We start from the raw sequence: 18633 nt of genomic DNA, 5'->3' as shown, positions 1-18633 counted from the left end.
AGGTGGAATTCAGCTTTTTTCCATTACCATGGCTATCAGAGAACTGATCAGTTCTCAGCAGCGAAGTTAATTAAATTGCTCTTGCAAGTTTAAAATAAATGAATTTTAATTGCAACACACACAAAATGCTGGAGGAACTCAGCAGGTCAGGCAACATCTATGGAAAAGAATATAGTCGAAGTTTTGGGCCGAGACCCTTCAGGAGCACTTTTAATTGATTGGGGGTTAGAGATAAGATCACTATATTAATTAACAGATCTGGCATCCAAGTGAGAAGGTCGAGTTAGTCGGAGAGTGATCAATTTGACGTCTGCCTGCAGCTAATTACCAGTTCGATCAGTTCTGATCAAAAAGCTCCAAAACCTGGGCCTCTGTATCCCCCCTCTGCAACTGGATTTCAGCCTCCCAACTGGAAGACCACAATCTGTGCGGATTGGAAATAACTCTACCTTGCCGACAATCAACACTGGCACACCTCAAGGATATGTGCTTAGCCCACTGCTCTACTCTCTCTACACCCATGATTGTGTGGCTAGGCACAGCTGAAATGCCATTTATAAATTTGCTGATGACAACTATTGTAGGCAGAATTTCAGCCAACGAAGAGAGGGTATACAGGAGCAAGATATATCAGCTAATTGGGTAGTGTAGCAGCAACAACCTTGAACTCAACGTCAGTAGGACCAAAGAACAAATTGTAGATTTCAGAACGGTTAAGGGAATACACGCCAGTTCTCAGAGGGATCAGAAGTGAAGAGAGTGAGCAATTTCAAGTTTCTGGGTGTCAAACATCTCTGAGAATCTATCCTAGGCCTAACAGAGCTACAATGAAGGTATGACAGAGGCTATATTTTATTAGGAGTTTGAGGAGATTTGGCAAATCACCAAAGATACTTGCAAATGCCTACAGATGGACAATGGAGATCATTCTAACTGGGGTGGGGGGGGGGGGGTGTGAGTGAGTGAGTGCACACGTGCGCACGCGCAGATCAGCCAGCTCTATCATGAGAATTAGCCTCTGTAGTATCCGAGACATCTTCAAGAAGTGATGCCTCAAAATGGGTGGCATCCATCATTAAGAACCCCCATCAGCCAGGACATGCACTGTTCTCATTGCTACCATCAGGAAGGAAATACAGGAGCCTGAAGGCACATACTCAATGATTCAGAAACAGCTTTCTCCCCTCTGCCATCCGACTTCTGAATGGACATTGAACTCATGAATACTACCTCACTACTGTATTATTTTTATTTTTTACCTATTTAATTTAACTACTGCCACAAGAACAGCAAATTTCACAACATATGCCAGTGATATTAAATCTGATTCTGATTACAGGTTGTGCTCGCACCTTTAAAACTAACAATCTGAAGACAAGGTTACTTTTGAAAACAGGGCAATAATTACTCTACATAATTAATTCCAGCACTTACCAATTACCTCTGGGAGGGTCAAAGCAGAGCTATCAGACAGCATATCCAATCAGTGCACACTAATCTTAATGGACAAACTGAGTGGTCTCAGTAGATTTAATAAGAAGCAAATGGGTAGAAAAAAAAAAGCAGATTTTAAGTGTCAGTAAGACCAAAGAGCTGATTGTGGAATTCAGAAAGGGTAGGATTAGGCACACGAATCAATTCTCACAGAGGGATCAGAAGTGGAACGAGTGAGCAATTTTAAGTTCCTGGGTATCTCGACCTCTTAGAATCTAACCTGGTCCCAACATAATCAATACAGTATTTCACTGTGGTTTGAGTAGATACACACACACACTTTTCTATATTATCATATATAGCATTGCACAGCTGCTGCTAAATTTACAAATTTAGATATGGAAAGGATGCATCCCATGGTGGGAGAGTCTAGGACAAGAGGACACAGCCTCAGGATAAAGGAGCGCCCTTTCAAAACAGATGTGGAGAAATTTCTTTAGCCAAAGTGTTGTGAATTTGTGGAATTTGTTGCTTCTGCAGCTGTGGAGGCCAGGTCACTGGGTGTATTTAAGGCGAAGATTGATAGGTTCTTGATTGGACATGGCATCAAAGGTTATGGGGAGAAGGCTGGGGACTGGGGTTGAGGAGGAGATTAAAAAAAAGGATCAGCCATGATTGAATGGCGGAGCAGACTCGATACCAGATGGCCTAATTCTGCTATTTCTTATGGTCTAAATTCCATGACACACGCTGGTGATATTAAACCCGATTCTGATTATGTGCTACAGATCAAGAGGAATGGTATTCTCCTTTTTCCTGATATCTGCATGGAATAAAGAAAAAACCTTTGTCATTGAACACGTTTATGATGGAAATAAAGATAACCCTAGAAATCATAAACCAGTGAGTCTCACAATGAAGCTTTTGGTGAGGATTCTTAGTCCAAATTTTGAGCATTTGGAAGAGCTTCAGCTGATCAGGGTCAATTAGTTTGGCTAGTGTGGGCTGGGTACGTCTTATAAACTTGACCACGTTTTGTGAGATGGGCAAGGGGACTGGTGAGGGTCAGTCAGTGGATGTTTTTCAGTCATATATTTGACAATGTCCCTCGTGGTAGGTTGATCAGATGCAAATAATCCAAAGTGAATTGGTAGTTTGGACAATACACACAAAATCAGCACACCAGGCAGCAACTCTGGAGAAGAGTAAACAGTCAATGTTTCAGGCCTTCATCAGAACTGGGGGAAAAAAAAACGATGAAAAGTCAGTAGGTTGGGGGGAGGAGAGAGGAGGAAGAAATACAAGGTAGTAGGTGATAGGTGAAACCGGAAGGGTGGGAGGGGTGAAGTAAAGTGCTGAGAAGTCGATTGATTGGTGGAAGAGGTAAAGGACTGGAGAAGGGGGAATCTGAGAGGACACTAGGCCTCAGAAGAAAGGGAAGGGGGAGGAACAGCAGAGGTGACAGGCAGAAGGTGAGAGAGGGAAAAGAGGATGGGGAATCGTAGGGGGTGTGGGAGGCCATTGCCAGAAGCTGAAGAAATCAATGTTCCTGCCATCAGATTGGAGGCTCACCAGACGGAATACAAGGTGTTGCTTCTCTAACCCGAGTGTGGCCTCATCACGACTATAGAGGAGACCGTGGACTGACATGTCAGAATGGGAAGTAGAATTAAAATGGATGGCCACTGGGAGATCCCGCTTTTACAGGCAGGCAGAGCATAGGTGCTTGGTGAAGTTGTTTCCCAATCTTCGTTGGGTCTCATCGATATACAGGAGGCCACACCGGTAGCTCCAGACACAGTACATAACCCCAACAGACTCACAAGTGAAGTGTCACCTCACCTGGAAGAACTGTTTGGGGCCCTGAATAACAGTGGGGGAGGAGGTGTAGCATTTGTTCTGCTTGCAAGGATAAACGCCAGGAGGAGATCGGTGGGGAGGGACGAATGGACAAGGGAGTCACGCAGGGAGCAAGGAAAGATGTGCTTGGTGGTGGGATCCCATTAGAAATGGCAAAAGTTGCAGAGAATTATGTGCTGAACGCAGAGGCTGGTGGGGTAGTGGGTGAGGACAAGAGGACACCTATTCCTGGTGAGGTAGCGGGAAGATGGGTGAGGACATATGTGTGTCAAATGAAAGAAATGCAGTTGAGGGCAGCTTTGATGGTGGAGAAAGGGTAGCCCCTTTCTTTGAAAAGGAGGACATCTCCTTAGTTCTGGAATGGAGAAAATAAGAGTAGGGTATGGCGTTTTTACAAGTAACGGGGTGGGAAGAGGTAGACTCCTGGTGAGTGTCAGTGGGTTTATAAGGCATCACTAGATAAGCTGTCTCCAGAGACAGAAAAATTGAGAAAGGGGAGGGAGGTGTTGGAAATGAACCAGGTAAATTTGAGAGCAGGGTGGAAGTTGGAGGCAAAGTTGATGAAGTCTCCCTTCAACATACCCTTCACCCAGCTCTGTTTTGCTCTTTCTTGAAATTTACCAGAGCCTTGTTTCCTGTGCTCATCTTACCGGGCTTACTGCAAAATTAATTATACAACTGTGTAACATCAAAAAAAATTCAAGAGGTGTTGTAGTATTAATACAAATAATACTCAAAGTCCAAAAAATCTACTAGTGCAGCACCAAACAGTGTGACAACTTAATGGAGTTTTGCAGAATTTTCATTTAATTCTGAACACCCATAATCACAGGCAACATTTATAATCAGACTAATGATTAGAGAACTGTGATATGATATTTATTCATAATGGAAGTGGCAGAACTGATTTTACTGACTTCACTGAAAGGAAGGGTTCTTGCTGAAACATTGGGGTACGGATGCCATCATCTCCAAATCATACCCCTGCACCAGTGAGCTTCTTTGCTGGGCTTTCAGTACGAAAGACAACCACACTCTTCTGGAAAGTTCTCAGCTATCAGGTGTCAGCTAAATTAGTCTGTCTAAACATCAGATGCTTGCCTGTGAATGCTAACAACTCACAAACATGCAAGGAAAAGAAAATACAGTACATTAGCCACTGTTTTTCAGGAAATCTTCGAATGCCAACGTGACATAACCCATGTAATTACATGCATTTCGATTTAGCAATTAAAGTTCAGGAGGCAATCTGTTTTTCAGCCTTTTCCCTCTTCACTGCTGTTATTTGATCCAATCACCATGTGTCAGGTTACCAAGCTGAAGTACTTTGAACCCTCTAGTCAAGTATCATGGATTGCCGTGTTAGAATGAAGAACTGATACTTAACTATGGAAGAACAAACCCTCGTACCTTGGGTAGTCGTGCTAAATTTAATGTGATGCTGAGTCAGTAGCCCTACAGTCCAACAGGATCACACCCACATTTGAATACTACCTGTTTAATAATAAACCATTCTATTTTAATCACAGATTAATTCAGAATGACAATGTACTACATAGGTGAAATACAGACTCTCAGGCTGAGATGGTGCAAGTCATTTCCCAAAAGGAGAAATGCTATTGAAAATTCACGTGTTCATTACGTCAATGGGGAATTTCAGCAGTTCAGTGCTACTCCCTGCTGAACATCAACGGCTCCTCGGTGGGGATCGTAAAGAGCACCAAATTTCTTGGTGTTCACCTGACGGAGAATCTCACCTGGTCCTTCAACACCAGCTCCATTGCAACGAAAGCCCAGCAGCATCTCTACTTTCTGCGAAGGCTGAGCAAAGTCCATCTACCACCCACCCCACCCCCCCATCCTCATCACATTCTACAGGGGTTGTATTGAGAGCATCCTGAGCAACTGCATCACTGCCTGGTTCGGAAATGGCACCATCTCGGATCACAAGACCCTGCAATGGATCGCGAGGTCAGCTGAGAAGATCATTGCAGTCTCTCTTCCCGCCATCACAGACATTTACACTACACGCTGCATCCTCAAAGGAAACCGCATTATGAAGGACCCCATGCAGCCCTCATACAAACTCTTCTCCCTCCTGCCATCTGGGAAAAGGCACCGGAGAAATCAGGCTCTCATGTCCATACTATGTAACAGTTTCTTCCCCCAACCTATCAGACTCCTCAATACCCGAAGCCTGGACTGACACCTTGCCCTACTGTCCTGTTTATTATTTATTGTAATGCCTGCATTGTTTTTGTGCACTTTATGCAGTCCTGTGTAGGTCTGTATTCTAGTGTGGCTTTCTCTTTTTTTGTGTAGTTCAGTCTAGTTTTTGTACTGTGTCATGTAACACCATGGTCCTGAAAAACATTGTCTCATTTTTACTATGTACTGTACCAGCAGTTATGGTCGAAATGGCAATAAAAGTGACTTGACTTGACTGTTTAGAAAATCACATGGAAGTTTGGATAGGATTATAAAAATATAGCTGCATTTCTTGCCAGTGGAAAAAAAGAGCTTTGGAATACGAGGACTCTGAACAGTTTAAGGAGAATCTCTTCTCTACTTTAAAGATAATTTTCTGTTGGCACCAACAGCAAGCTACCCACGACCCTACCAAAGCAGAAAAAGTCATGTGCCAATGACTTTAGTAATTTATTTGTAAGAGTTATTTATAGGGTTCAAAAACTATATTTAGAGGCAGCTGCTGCAGGACAAGGTCAAAATACAGTAACTTTATCAAACTCTATATGAACCAAGCAGCAGATGAATTTCTTCGGTTTTTTAAAAAAATAAATTTGTTAGCAATTAGTTCCCAGTTTCTTTATAACTCGGTGCTCCAGATGTATGGTTCTCCACTCCCTAGCATGGTAGTGTCGATCGAGGGTGCAGCCCACGCCGGAAAGTAATCCTAAATTGTAGTGCTCCTACAATACAATTCTTAACAATTGCACCTAACAGCAAGTGGCAAAAGGACTTTAGCACAATAAGCTGTGGACAAGGCCAAATAAAGTGAAGGCAGTTTATTTACATTTCAGTGTGCTGGAGGCAGAACAACAGAACATTATAGCTAGAGGCCAGGAGCTACTGAAGGACAAAGACTTAAGGCAGTGCTTATAGAAACATAGAAAACCTACAACACAATAAAGGCCCTTCTGCACACAAAGCTGTGCCAAACATGTCCTTACCTTAGAACTACCTAGGCTTACCTATAGCCCTGTTTTTCTAATGAACAAGCTGTAAGATGTGCTTATTCAAATGCACAGTTAGTCAAGAGCTTGATTAGAATCAAGCTTAATATCATCGGCATAAGTCATGAAACTTGTTAAAATTACAGCAGTGATAAATACACAGAAAGAAACCCAAGTACATTAAGTGTATTGTGGTGAACTACATATACCTGTCTGGACACACCCCTCTGACTGCTCCTGTGGCTCCTCTCACAGACCTCTGTATAAAGGCGATTGAGGCCTGAGCCCGGCCTCTCAGTCTCCAGGATGTAGTATGGTGGTCACTCACTGCTTGTTCCTTCCTGCAGTCAATAAAAGCCGATACCTCACCTTTACGTCTCAGAGTGAGTTATTGATGGTGCATCATGTATGTAAGACCATAAGGTATAGGAGCACAAGTAGGCCATTCAGCCTGTCAAGTCTGCTGTGCCATTCAATCATGGGCTGATCCAATTCTTCTAGTCATCCCCACTCCCCTGCCTTCACCCCATACCCTTTGATGCCCTGGCTTATCAACAACATGTCTCTTAAATAGTAAAGTTAAAATTAGTGCTGAAGAAGTAGTGAGGTAGTTTTCATGGGTTCAATGTCCATTTAGGAATCGTATGGCAGAGGGGAAGAAGCTGTTCCTGAAATGCAGAGTGTGTGCCTTCAGGCTTCTGTACCTTCTACCTGATGGTAACAGTGTGAAGAGGGCATGTACCGGTTCACATCTAAACACAATCTAAAACCAATGTAATTCAATGGTGCACAGCCAATTCAAACAATATCAAGTACTAAATATCAAACATTAACAGCTAAACACTAGCCCTAAATTTCAGAGTTAAGAAAAAGAAAAGTTAAATATCTGTGTAAAGTAATGATCATACAAGAGGGGTGAATGTGGTTTTTTGGAACATACACACTTTCAGTGGTAGAATATATTAACTTTTGTTGTAGAGCCACATTTTGAAATGCATTGCCCTCCTCTACCCAGCTTCTGTTTGGCTTCTTTTGGCGTAACATTTCTATACTCATTTCTATTCAAGATGCAACTTCCTGCACACAAGCGTAGAGGAGGATGAAATAATTGTCACTCCAGCTCTGATGCAGGGCAAAAAAAACTCACAATAAACATAAATACACAATACAGCTTATATACATAGATTGATTGTACATCCATAAAAGTGACACTAGGTACAGGAGTGTCTGTACACAAGGTGACTGACAGGAAATGATATAGTGGTGGTTAGTGGGTGGAGGTGTTAATCAGCCTTTCTGCTTGGGGAAAAATAACTTTTTCAGAATCAGGTTTAATATCACGAGCACATCATGAAATTTGTTGGCTTGCGACAGCGGTACATTGCAACACAAGAAAAACTATAAATTACCATACATAAAAATAAATTAGTGCAGAAAGGGGGAGGGTGGAATACTGAGGTAGTGTTTATGAACTCATCATCTATTCAGAAATCTAATGGCGGAGGAGAAAGAGGCTGTACTTGAAACTATGAGTGTGTCTTCAGGCTCCTGTACCACCTCGTTGGTGGCAGCAACAAGATGAATGATGGGGGCCTACTGAGTGGATGTTATCTTTCTGAGGCATCTCCTTTTCAAGGTGTCCTGGATATTGGGAAGGCTAATACCCATGATGCAGTAGGCAGGGTTTACAGCTTCCTGCAACGTTTTCTGATCCTGTGCACTGGCCCCTCCATACCAGACAGTGAAGCAACCGGTCAGAATGCTCTCCATGGTACATCTTTAGAAATTTGCAAGTGGCTTAGTAACATAACAAATTCTCCTTAAACTACTAATGAAATATACCTGCTGCTGTGCCTTTTGTAATTGCATCAATATGTTGGGTCCTGGATAGATCTTCAGAGATGTTGACACCCAGGAACTTGAAACTGCTCACCCTTTCCACCTCTGGTCCCTCGATGAGGACTGGTGTGCATTCACTTAACATCCCCTTTCTGAAGTCCACAATCAATTTCTTGGTCTCACTGATGTTGGATGCAAGGTTGTTGCTGCAAAACTAACCAGCTGATCTATCTCACTCCTCTACACCTCTTCATCGGAACATCTGCCAACAATAGTTGTGCCACCAGTAAATTTATAGATGGCATTTGAGCTGTGCCTAGCCTCACAATCAAGGGGGTAGAGGGAGTAGAGCAGTGGGCTAAGCATACATCCTCAAGTCTGGTAGTCTTGGTGTGGACTGGTGCACCTCCCTGATGGGAAAGGGACACCAGTCCATGGGCAGGGTGGGTGAGATCTTTCATGACGTTACTGACCCTTTTCTGGCACCTTTCTGTATATATACACCCTTGGTGGCGCACAGGCAAGTGCTGGAGGTGTGTTGGGCAGTGTTGACTGGCCATTGTACAGCCTCCCTCTCCACCACTGTGCAGTTTCTGCAGCAGGCAAGGACGCTCTCTACTGCTTGTCTGTAGAATGGTGCGAGTAGAGATGTGCATAGTCCAGCTCTCTTCAGCTTCATCAGAAAGCAAGAGAACTTGGTGAGCTTCCCCAGCCAACTAGGATGCACTCTGGGACCATGAAAGGTTGTGTGAGAAATGCACCCCCAGGAGTTTGAAGCTGCTGATATAAAGAGGGGTGCGAGTGGTACAAGCTTTCCCAAGTCGACAGCCATCTTTTTCTTGTTGACATGGAGGAAGAGGTTACTTTCCTGTCACCAGGCCTCGAGATCTACCACCTCGTCTTTGTAGGCCATTATCAACACTGGTGTTCCGCCCCGCCACCGCTGTGTCATCGGCAAACTTGACAATGTGACAACTCAGATGCGAGCCCGTGCAGCCATATGTGAGCAGAGTGTACAGCAGGGGGCTCAGCAACTTGAGGCACCCATGTTGAGGACGATGGGGAGGGAGAAGTATTTGTACGTTCTGACTGTCTCACGTCTGTTGGTTAGGTAGTCCAACACCCAGCTGCAGTGATATATTCAGACTGAGGAGTAACTCAATATTCTCCAACAATATCCAAATAACATTCCCATGTAATATTTGATATTTGGCAACTGCTCTTGTGCCAACAATTTTATATTTAAAAATGCCTAAGCTATGCCACATATTTAATATCCTTTCAGAATCTTACAACATAGAAACATAGAAATCCTACAACACAATACAGGCCCTTTGGCCCACAAAGTTGTGCCAAACATGTCCCTACCTTAGAAATTACTAGGCTTCCCCATAGCCCTCTATTTTTCCTAAGCTCCATGTACCTATCCAAAAGTCTCTTAAAGGACCCTATCGTATCCGCCTCCACCACCGTTGCCGGCAGCCCATTCCACACACTCTGAGTAAAAGATTTACCCCTGACATCTCCTCTGTACCTACTTCCCAGCACCTTCAACCTGTGTCCTCTTCTGGCAACCATTTCAATCCTGGGAAAAGCCTCTGACTATCCACACAATCAATGCCTCTCATTGTCTTATACACCTCTATCAGGTCACCTCTCATCCTCCGTCGCTCCAAGGGAAAAAGGCGAAGTTCACTCAACCTATTCTCATAAGGCATGCTCCCCCCAATCCAGGCAACATCCTTGTAAATCTCCTCTGCACCCTTTCTATGGTTTCCACATCCTTCCTGTAGTGAGGCAACCAGAACTGAGCACAGTACTCCAAGTGGGGTCTGACCAGGGTCCTATATAACTGCACCTGTTTGTATGGTAAAACCTTCCCTGTCTGTACTCATCTATAAAAGGATGCTACCAGTATGCAAGTCTGAATGCTCAGCCTGTACAATCAACTTATTTTGCTTCATGCAGTTCAAAATTTACTAATGCTCTGGGTTCTCATATTTCTATGGCTATTCATAGAGAAAATTTTTAAAAAACTTAATGATATATTTTGCAGTGGTGGCTGACACATTCTTTAAATGGATTGAGAAGAACTTAGAACCTCCTAGGGTCTGACTCCAGATCATTCAAATCCATTGTTATGTCATTTCTGTTAAATGCCAAACCTCTCACCATATAAAGTTTAAATTCATTCTTTTGTGATGTTTTTTTAGAGCTATAATAAATTCAAAATAAACAAAGCTGGGATTCTTTTTGATATTAATTTGAATATCATACATTTCAACATTACATTAAAAGAAACAGAAAAGCAATTGTTTTCTTCGTGATCAACTTCCCTCGCAGTGTGTACGTACAAAGCTATGCAGCGAGTTAAACACTTTCTCAAAAATCACCCAACATAGAAGCTCTCTTCTGGCTTTTTAAGTAAAAAGAGAGTTTGCTGTTTCAGGGGCAGATATAGAGAGGATACAGATGCTGAAGGGTCTTGGCCTGAAACGTCAACTATACTCTTTTCAATAGATTCTGTCTGGCCTGCAGAGTTCCTCCAACATTTTGTGTGTGTTGGTCAGAGGATAGAGATGTATGCCTTTCCACCGTGTACCTCAAATTGAACAAAAAAAATCTACGCAGGAAATGATATAAAAACAGCTTGCTGACAGGAAGTGTCATTCATACAGAATGAATTACAGTGCACCTCTAGAGGTCCGAACTGAAACAGATCTCAGAATCCTGCTCATCATCACCAACATATGTTGTGAAATTTGTTAACTCAGCAACAGCAGTACATCCAAGATCAGTCTATTGGAGATGGGGCGAGGGGTTATTCACTCCAACAAGCAATCAAGTCCTTGTCAAATGCAGCAGAAGAAATCATTAATTGGATTTGGATTAAGAGGAAAGAAAATAACTGGGCTGCAAGATGGAGGGTATGAAACTGAAGGGGGTGTACCTGGGACACCAGGTAGCACTGTTCAGCCCTCTGGAGAATTCATGGGCTTATCAACGAAACGTCAATGGAGGGTGCCCACTTGATGACCCCAAGGGTGCCCACCTATCCTCCTTGTCACCACTCCAAGCACACTGCCAACATTGAGAGTACTGATTTACCATAGGGATTGAAACTTCAAGTCCTATTAGCTCTACTTTCAATGCACGATAATATAGAAAGAAAAAAGTAAATCAATTAAAGTATACACATGCATATCAAATAGATTAAAAATAGTGCACAGAAATAATGTATATTAAAATAAAGTGAGGTAGTGTTCATGGGTTCAATGTCCATTTCGGAATTGAATGGCAGAGGGGAAGAAGCTGTTCCTGAATTGCTGAGTGTGTGCCTTCAGGCTTCAATGCCTCCTTCCTGTCAGTATCAATGAGAAGAGGGCAAGTGCCAGCGATGGGCATCCTTAATAATGGATGCTGTCTTTCTGAAGCATTGCTCTTTGAAGATATCTTGGATACTGTGGAGACCAGTACCCTGACAGCTTTCTGTAGTCTCTTTCAAATCTATTTCTTTCTCCCCCTAGCAGTTTTCACTTTTGTGTGGTGCTAGGTTCCTTGCCTGTTGTTGCCATTGAAAGTCACTTCTATATGAACATGCAAAAGCCAATAAGCTACCTATACAAAGAAAGCTTGAGGAAAAGAAATACATCTCTATTGTACCCAATTTCTATATCTCTTCCTGTTGTCAACAGACAACCATCAGAACCAACAGATGCTATAAATCAGCAGGATTGAGAAATTCACCTGCAGGAAAGAAAGTTTGCTACCAATTCTAACACATCATTCTAAAGGCAAGTATACCCAGCTTCCCAGGACTCCACCTACCACTTTTCTTTCACAATAGTTGGTCAATTTTGAAATAATGGCCCATCTTCACAGTTGTAGATTTTTCACTATTTTATGCAGGTTTGCAGTTCAACATTTTACATTCCCCGATTCAAGACTTCATTCCCCGATATAAGCAACAGTCACAGAGCTATTCTGAATTGAAAAATCTAATTGCCATTCATTTGCCGGTGATCAGACTGGACAAAGTACTTGAGGAACCATCCAACTACAGTCTTGGGACAATCTGTGGTCTCTGTCACCTATTAGTTCAGCATTAACTGTTCTTCTCCTGCTGTTTCACAGTGAATTGGCAGCCATCAGAGTATGCCAAAACTCTAAAAACTCTTACTTAATCTTGACAAAGATCAGCTAGCTAAGAACAGGCTAGAAAACATGGAAATTGCCCTGCTGTGTGTGTAGGGTACCATACCCAAGTTCAATCGCAAAAAGAAAAATGATTATGAATGCCATTTACTCTGATGAGTAGGTTTAAAATTGTTCACTTTGGAGTTTGATTTGTCAGGATACAATAAAGCTTTTTGCTAAAATGACAATGTGCAAGATTAATCTCATGACTGGTTCTCATGGCAACACCAGCAAACAGTTAACTAAGGCAAATTAGAAATAAGTGGAACAATGGAAGAACAGAATAAAATTGTTTACATTATTTTGAAAAAAAGATCTTTGAAGTTCTGGTTCATAGCATTCAGCATGTATAATTAATTATCAATGATAGAATTTGAGATCTGAGCGAGAGAAACCACAAAATTTAAAGTATTCACTAAGGACATGACAGTTGTTTATTTCTCTTGATAACTACTGCTTGAAGTAATTTGGTGCATCTGGATTTGACTCAATTACAATAACTGAAACATCGCAAATATATTCTTGACAGCACTGAAATGTTTCAAATATAACTTCAGCCAAACCAGGCTGTAGGAATTGTAGTTGATTCAATACATCTATCTATTCTGAAAGCAGTCAGAATTACATAAATTTTCCAGTACAGATAACCCACGGGTTTTTCCACCTATTTGGAGTGATGACATTATGCACGATCCAGATGATCACATTGCAGTTGAGATGGAATCAATGTTTCGGATACATTTGGTGCCTTTAAACATCATAATAGCACTAACTCACAATTCTTTACCCTCCTCCCCCAAGCAGTCGTTCAAAAGCAGTTCAAAAACATGCTTTGGGGAACACACCTGCTGTACAAACATTAGTAAACAACCTCACGGTGTTTTACCAAACATTTACCATTCCAACATGTCGGTCCATGACCTCCTCTTGTGCCACGATGAGGCCATCCTTAGGGTGGAGGAGTAAACCTTGTATTCCTTCTGGGTAGCCTCCAACCAGATGGCATGAATATCAACTTCTTCCGGTAAAAGAAATTTCCCTTCCCCTCTTCTATTCCCCGCTCTGTTCCCTTACCTCTTTTCACCTGTCCATCACCTCCCCTCTGGTTCCCCTCCTATGATCCACTCTCCTCTCCTATCAGATTCCTTCATCTCCAGCTCTTTACCTTTCCCACCCACCTGGCTTCACATATCACCTTCTACCTATCCTCCTTCCCCTCCCCCAACCTTTTTATTCAGGCGCCTTCCTCCCCCCCACCCCCCCCCCTGCTTTCCAGTCCAGAAGAAGGGGCTCAGCCAGAAATGTCAATTGGTTATTCGTTTCTATAGAAGCTGCCTGGCCTGCTGAGTTCCCCAGCATTTTGTGTGGGTTGCTTACGTCAACATTTGTTGCCTCATAACCAAAAGAATCACAGAAAGCTTATAAAAACTCCAGTGTATTTAAACTAAGTATACATCAATCCTTGTTCCTTAAACAAGCTCAAAACTACTGAAAGTCCCCTTCCCCTTGAATTTTAAAAGTACCTTACCTTGACAAACAGTTCTATTTCAGGATTCTTGTCTAATCCATTGACAGGAGCCAGAGCTGCCATGTCAAAGTGATTCTTAGTCCTCTGATCACTGTTTCTCACCCCAGAGCTTCAAAAATCCACTTGGAACCATAAATACATTCTCCCTCCAGGACAGTTCCAGCAAGTTCCAAAGACCATCGAGTCACACTCAATGCACCTCTGACACCCAAAGCAAAAACCAGAAGTTTAAAAACGGTTTATAGGTGTACTGGTCCTCAGATAGGAACAAGGGCAGTCTCTTTTCCCTTCGTGTAGCACTCCTCTCCAACAACTTCTATTAATTGTATGTGTTGTAAGTGAGATAGCAAAGCAGCCGAAAATAGTACTGAGTGGAAAGAGGCTGGGTTGCACACAGAGGGTGGAGCCTGCCTCCGTCAGCAAACACTGATCTCCTTTTATTTATTTTCTATTAAGCTCAGGCAGAAAGCTGCAGCGGTTGAATAATGTGGCCATAAATGTCAAACACACAGATTAATCTCTGTAAACAGATGTTTAGCTGTTCGGACTCTTGCACTGACAGGAAAACTAACATGTAGCCTGAGAGCAAGGCGTTTGACAAAATACATCTACAGGTAGATTAATCATTGGTGGAGGAAGCAGCCTACCTGTGTGTGTGTGTCTCTGTGTGCGCGAGTGTGTTGGAGATAGTGAAATCACCCAGAGGCAATTTCAGTGGTTTTGCTCTCAGTAAATTACACACCAAGTTCTCGGACTGGAACTGGAGATGCACTGTGTTTGTTTTACACCTTAAAAATAACCTGCATGAATATTACAAATTCAGCAGTACGTAGGTTGTGGTGATGCTGGTTCTACTTTTAAATTCATGGGAACAACTGCTTCTTTAGGGCATTCAATTCTTATAATATAGCATCTTCACACCCGAATAAAAAACTTAAAGAGCAGAAATCAGCTCAGATGTGGATGGTTTGAGTAACTGGGTTCAATACAGCCACAACCACCTCTCATTTAACGTCAGCAAAGCCAAAGGAACCATTATTTACTACAGGAGGAAGAAACTGGAGATCTCTGATCCAGTCCTCACTAGGAGATTGGGGAGAAGAGTGTCAACTTTAAATTCCTTAGTGTTATCTTATCAGAGGATGTCCTAGGACCAGCACACAAGTGCCACAAAGAATACACAACAGCACCTTGACTTTCTTACAAGTTTTCACAGATTCAGCATATCATCCATAACTTTAACAAACTTCTATAGATGTACAGTGGAGAGTGCCCTGACTGGTTGCATCACAACCTGGTATGGAAAGAGCAATGCCCAGTATTGGAACAAGTAGCTTCAGCGTTTAAAATCACTCTCAAAGTTCAAATAAAAAGAACAATTAAAAACTGCCTGGATGTATTATCTATAATTAATATAACAATGAATGGAATACAAAAACTGTTTCACCTGCTAATGTTAATGTCTGCTTTGATCTTGATTGTGCAGCACTACGTGAGAAGACAACTGAATATTTCATCCAAACACTGCATAGTTATTTGCTTAAAGTCTCATCCTCAGCATAATGACTTACTTTATAGAGAATAGAATCAGAGAAAAGTACAGCGCAGAAACAGGCCCTGCGGCCCATCTAGTCTGTGGTGACCCATTTAAACTTCTTACGCCCATCAACTTGCCCTCCATGCCCCTACTATCTTTATCATATCAATTTAGATTCTAACTAACCTCCTTCCTAAACGCAAATATACATGAGGACATTTCATGTAATTGCAAGCATTTACATATAACTGTAGAAGTGGCATTACTTTCTTGCTAAAACACTTCAGCACTGACCAAAATTACTTCATTGTCTGCAATATGCTGTGCGAGATTCAAAGATCACGATGGGCACTACTGAAATGCAAGCTTGTTATAGTAATAGTGGGGGTGGTGTAATGGAGGGGGGAGGGGGACAGGAGGCATCCCCCATTTTGGATTGGAGGGTTCTGGGAAGGAGGTACAGAAGCCTGAAGGCACACTCTCAGCGATTCAGTAACAGCTTCTCCCCTCTGCCATCTGATTTCTAAATTAACATTGGGCCCATGAACACTATATAAACATTTCTACTTTTACACTACTTATTTTAATTTTATATTTATATTCAGATTTTTTTTCCTACATTCATCATGTATTTCACTGTACTGCTGTCGCAAAGTTCACAAACTTCACAACACATGCAGGTGATATTAACCAGATTTTGATCCTATTTCATTCAGCCGTACAGTGCTTCAACTGTTCCATCAGCTTCTTTGAGACAAGGGAACAAATCAGCATCAAACACACCACAAACTATACACTTTATGCCTCAATGGTTCCACCACACACAACCTGTGCACACTAGGGACATCATAAAAGTCAGGAGCACATGCTACTGAGAGGAGCCTTGATACAGGGCCACCATGTCTAATTCTAAGTGCTGGGAGATCAGCAATGAGCATTTGGAATGACTCCATTCGCTCATACAGCAGTAAAATCTAGTTATCAATATCCACAGGAAATCTGACAATTGTTAATTACACGATTGATTTAATGGGTCAACTCCACGTTTGAGCACTGTCAGGAAGCAGGCTGTAAGTAAATATATAAACTGAATCTGAAAAGATTAATTTGTTTGCACCATGAAACACAGTACATGGTGATGAAGAGCAGCTGGCACACCATGTATGTTTACAAGGATAAACGTAAAAGGACATTTAGAGTCACAGAAAAAACAGCACATAAAGACCCTTCGGCACAGCTAGTCCACACTGAAACATTTAAATTGCCTGCTCACATCAACCTGCACCCAGACCACAACCTTCCGTACCCCTATATGCCATGTACTCATCCAAACTCCTCTCAGACGTTGAAATGGATCTCGCACGCACCACATGCGCTGGCAGCTCGTCCCAAACTCTCACTACTCTAAGTGAAGAGGTTCCCCCCCCCCCAACCCATGTACCCCTTATATTTTTAACCAATGACCTCTCGTTTTATCCCCACCCAACCTCAGGGTAAATGCACGCAGACTTTTTCTACTATCTATACCACTCAATTTTGTATACCTCCTATCAAATCTCCACACAATCTTCTACGTTCCAAGGAATAAATGTACTAGCTTATTCAATCTTTCCTTATAACTCAGGTCCTCTAGGCCCAGAATGTTCTCTGTTCTCTGTAGTTGTTCAACAATATTTATCTCTTTCTTGTAGGTAGGAGACCAAAACTGCACACAATACTCCAAATTAGATCTCACAAACGTCTTAGACAACTTCAACATAACATCCCATCTCCTGTACTCAATACTCTAATTTATGAACACCTATGATTCAAAAGCTTTCTTTACAACCCTAGCTACCTGTCATGCTACTTTCAATGAATTATGGATCTGAATTCCCAGATCCCTTTATTCTCGTGCACTCCTCAGTACCCAACCATTCACTGTGTAAGACTTACCTTGGTTGGTCCTACCAAAGTACAACACCTTACACTTGTCTGCATTAAATTCCATCTGCCATTTTTCAGCCCACTTTCACAGCCGGTCCAGATCTTGCTGCAAGCTCTGACAGCCGCCTTCATTTTCCACTACACCCCCAATCTTGGTGTCATCCACAAATTTGCTGATCCACATTATCATCCAGATCGTTGATATTGTTGACAAACAACAAAGGACCAGCACTGACCCCTGCAGCACACCACCTCCCTGTGATAAGCCTAGAGTCAAAGAGACGACCAACTACTATCACCCTCTGGCTTCTCTCACACAAAGAGAATGTCCAATCTAATTCAAGAGCTCTAACAAACATTTCACACATTCCATTTCCAGCTTTTCTGCTCTTTTCCAACACTATTTCCTAGTACAGTGTATTTTATAGATTGGGTCCATGAGAAGCTAACCAAAGCACTTTTATTAAAATTAAAACATGGCTTTTAGAACTTCAAATCAGAATTTTACATAACTGGTAAAAAAAAAGATCAACATCATTTTGAAGGTTTTACTTTAAGTTCAAACACTGAGTCTGCCAAGATTTGGATAAACAACAGTTACTGAACAATTGGCCCTGAGATCACAAGTTCAAATTCCACTAGAACACGCAATGAACCTGAACTTTGGGCAAAGTCTCAAAAATATAACGAAGACTTGGCCAGTAATTACTATAATGCAGCTACCTTAGAGAAGTGTTGCCTAAGGAAAGAGAGAAAGGGAATAAAGGCCAAGGGTTTCTCTTTTCTTTACCACTTTACTGTGCCTGGATAAATAGCTGTTTGAGATAACACAAGGTATTACAGAAATGGAAACCTCATTCATTTATATACCCCGAAAGCCTTCTACAAATACCCAGAAAGAAACCCAACTACATAAACATCGAGAGTGGAATTTTTCAGCTATGTCAAAAGTGAAATTGAAAAAACTGACAAAAGCTCAGTTTTATATTAACTCAATATTATTAGGTACAGATAAAAAAAAAACAGATGGGATTTGAAATAGACAGTAACTCTGCTATGGTCATTCCTCTATCACAGAAAATGAACATTGCTTCCATTACCTAGTCCAATTTGATGCC

General features: G+C 41.9%; 1 protein-coding gene across 4 annotated transcripts in view; it reads right to left on the bottom strand.

Moving 5' to 3' along the window:
* The window catches only part of LOC132400551 (chloride intracellular channel protein 5-like), a 130374-nt gene that overhangs the window by 58969 nt on the left and 52772 nt on the right, over nt 1-18633 (bottom strand). The window contains exon 1 of one of the 4 annotated variants that reach the window (XM_059981622.1): nt 14053-14411. The exons of the other annotated variants lie outside the window; for them this stretch is intronic. Coding sequence (XP_059837605.1) covers nt 14053-14115 — 63 coding nt within the window. The 5' untranslated portion in view covers nt 14116-14411. Of the gene's footprint in view, nt 1-14052; nt 14412-18633 lie in introns of those variants that run through there. 4 annotated transcript variants of the gene reach the window in all.

The sequence above is a fragment of the Hypanus sabinus genome, chromosome 10, assembly GCF_030144855.1.
Source record: "Hypanus sabinus isolate sHypSab1 chromosome 10, sHypSab1.hap1, whole genome shotgun sequence".
NCBI lineage: Eukaryota > Metazoa > Chordata > Chondrichthyes > Myliobatiformes > Dasyatidae > Hypanus > Hypanus sabinus.
This window is presented reverse-complemented; position numbering and strand designations above follow the sequence as displayed.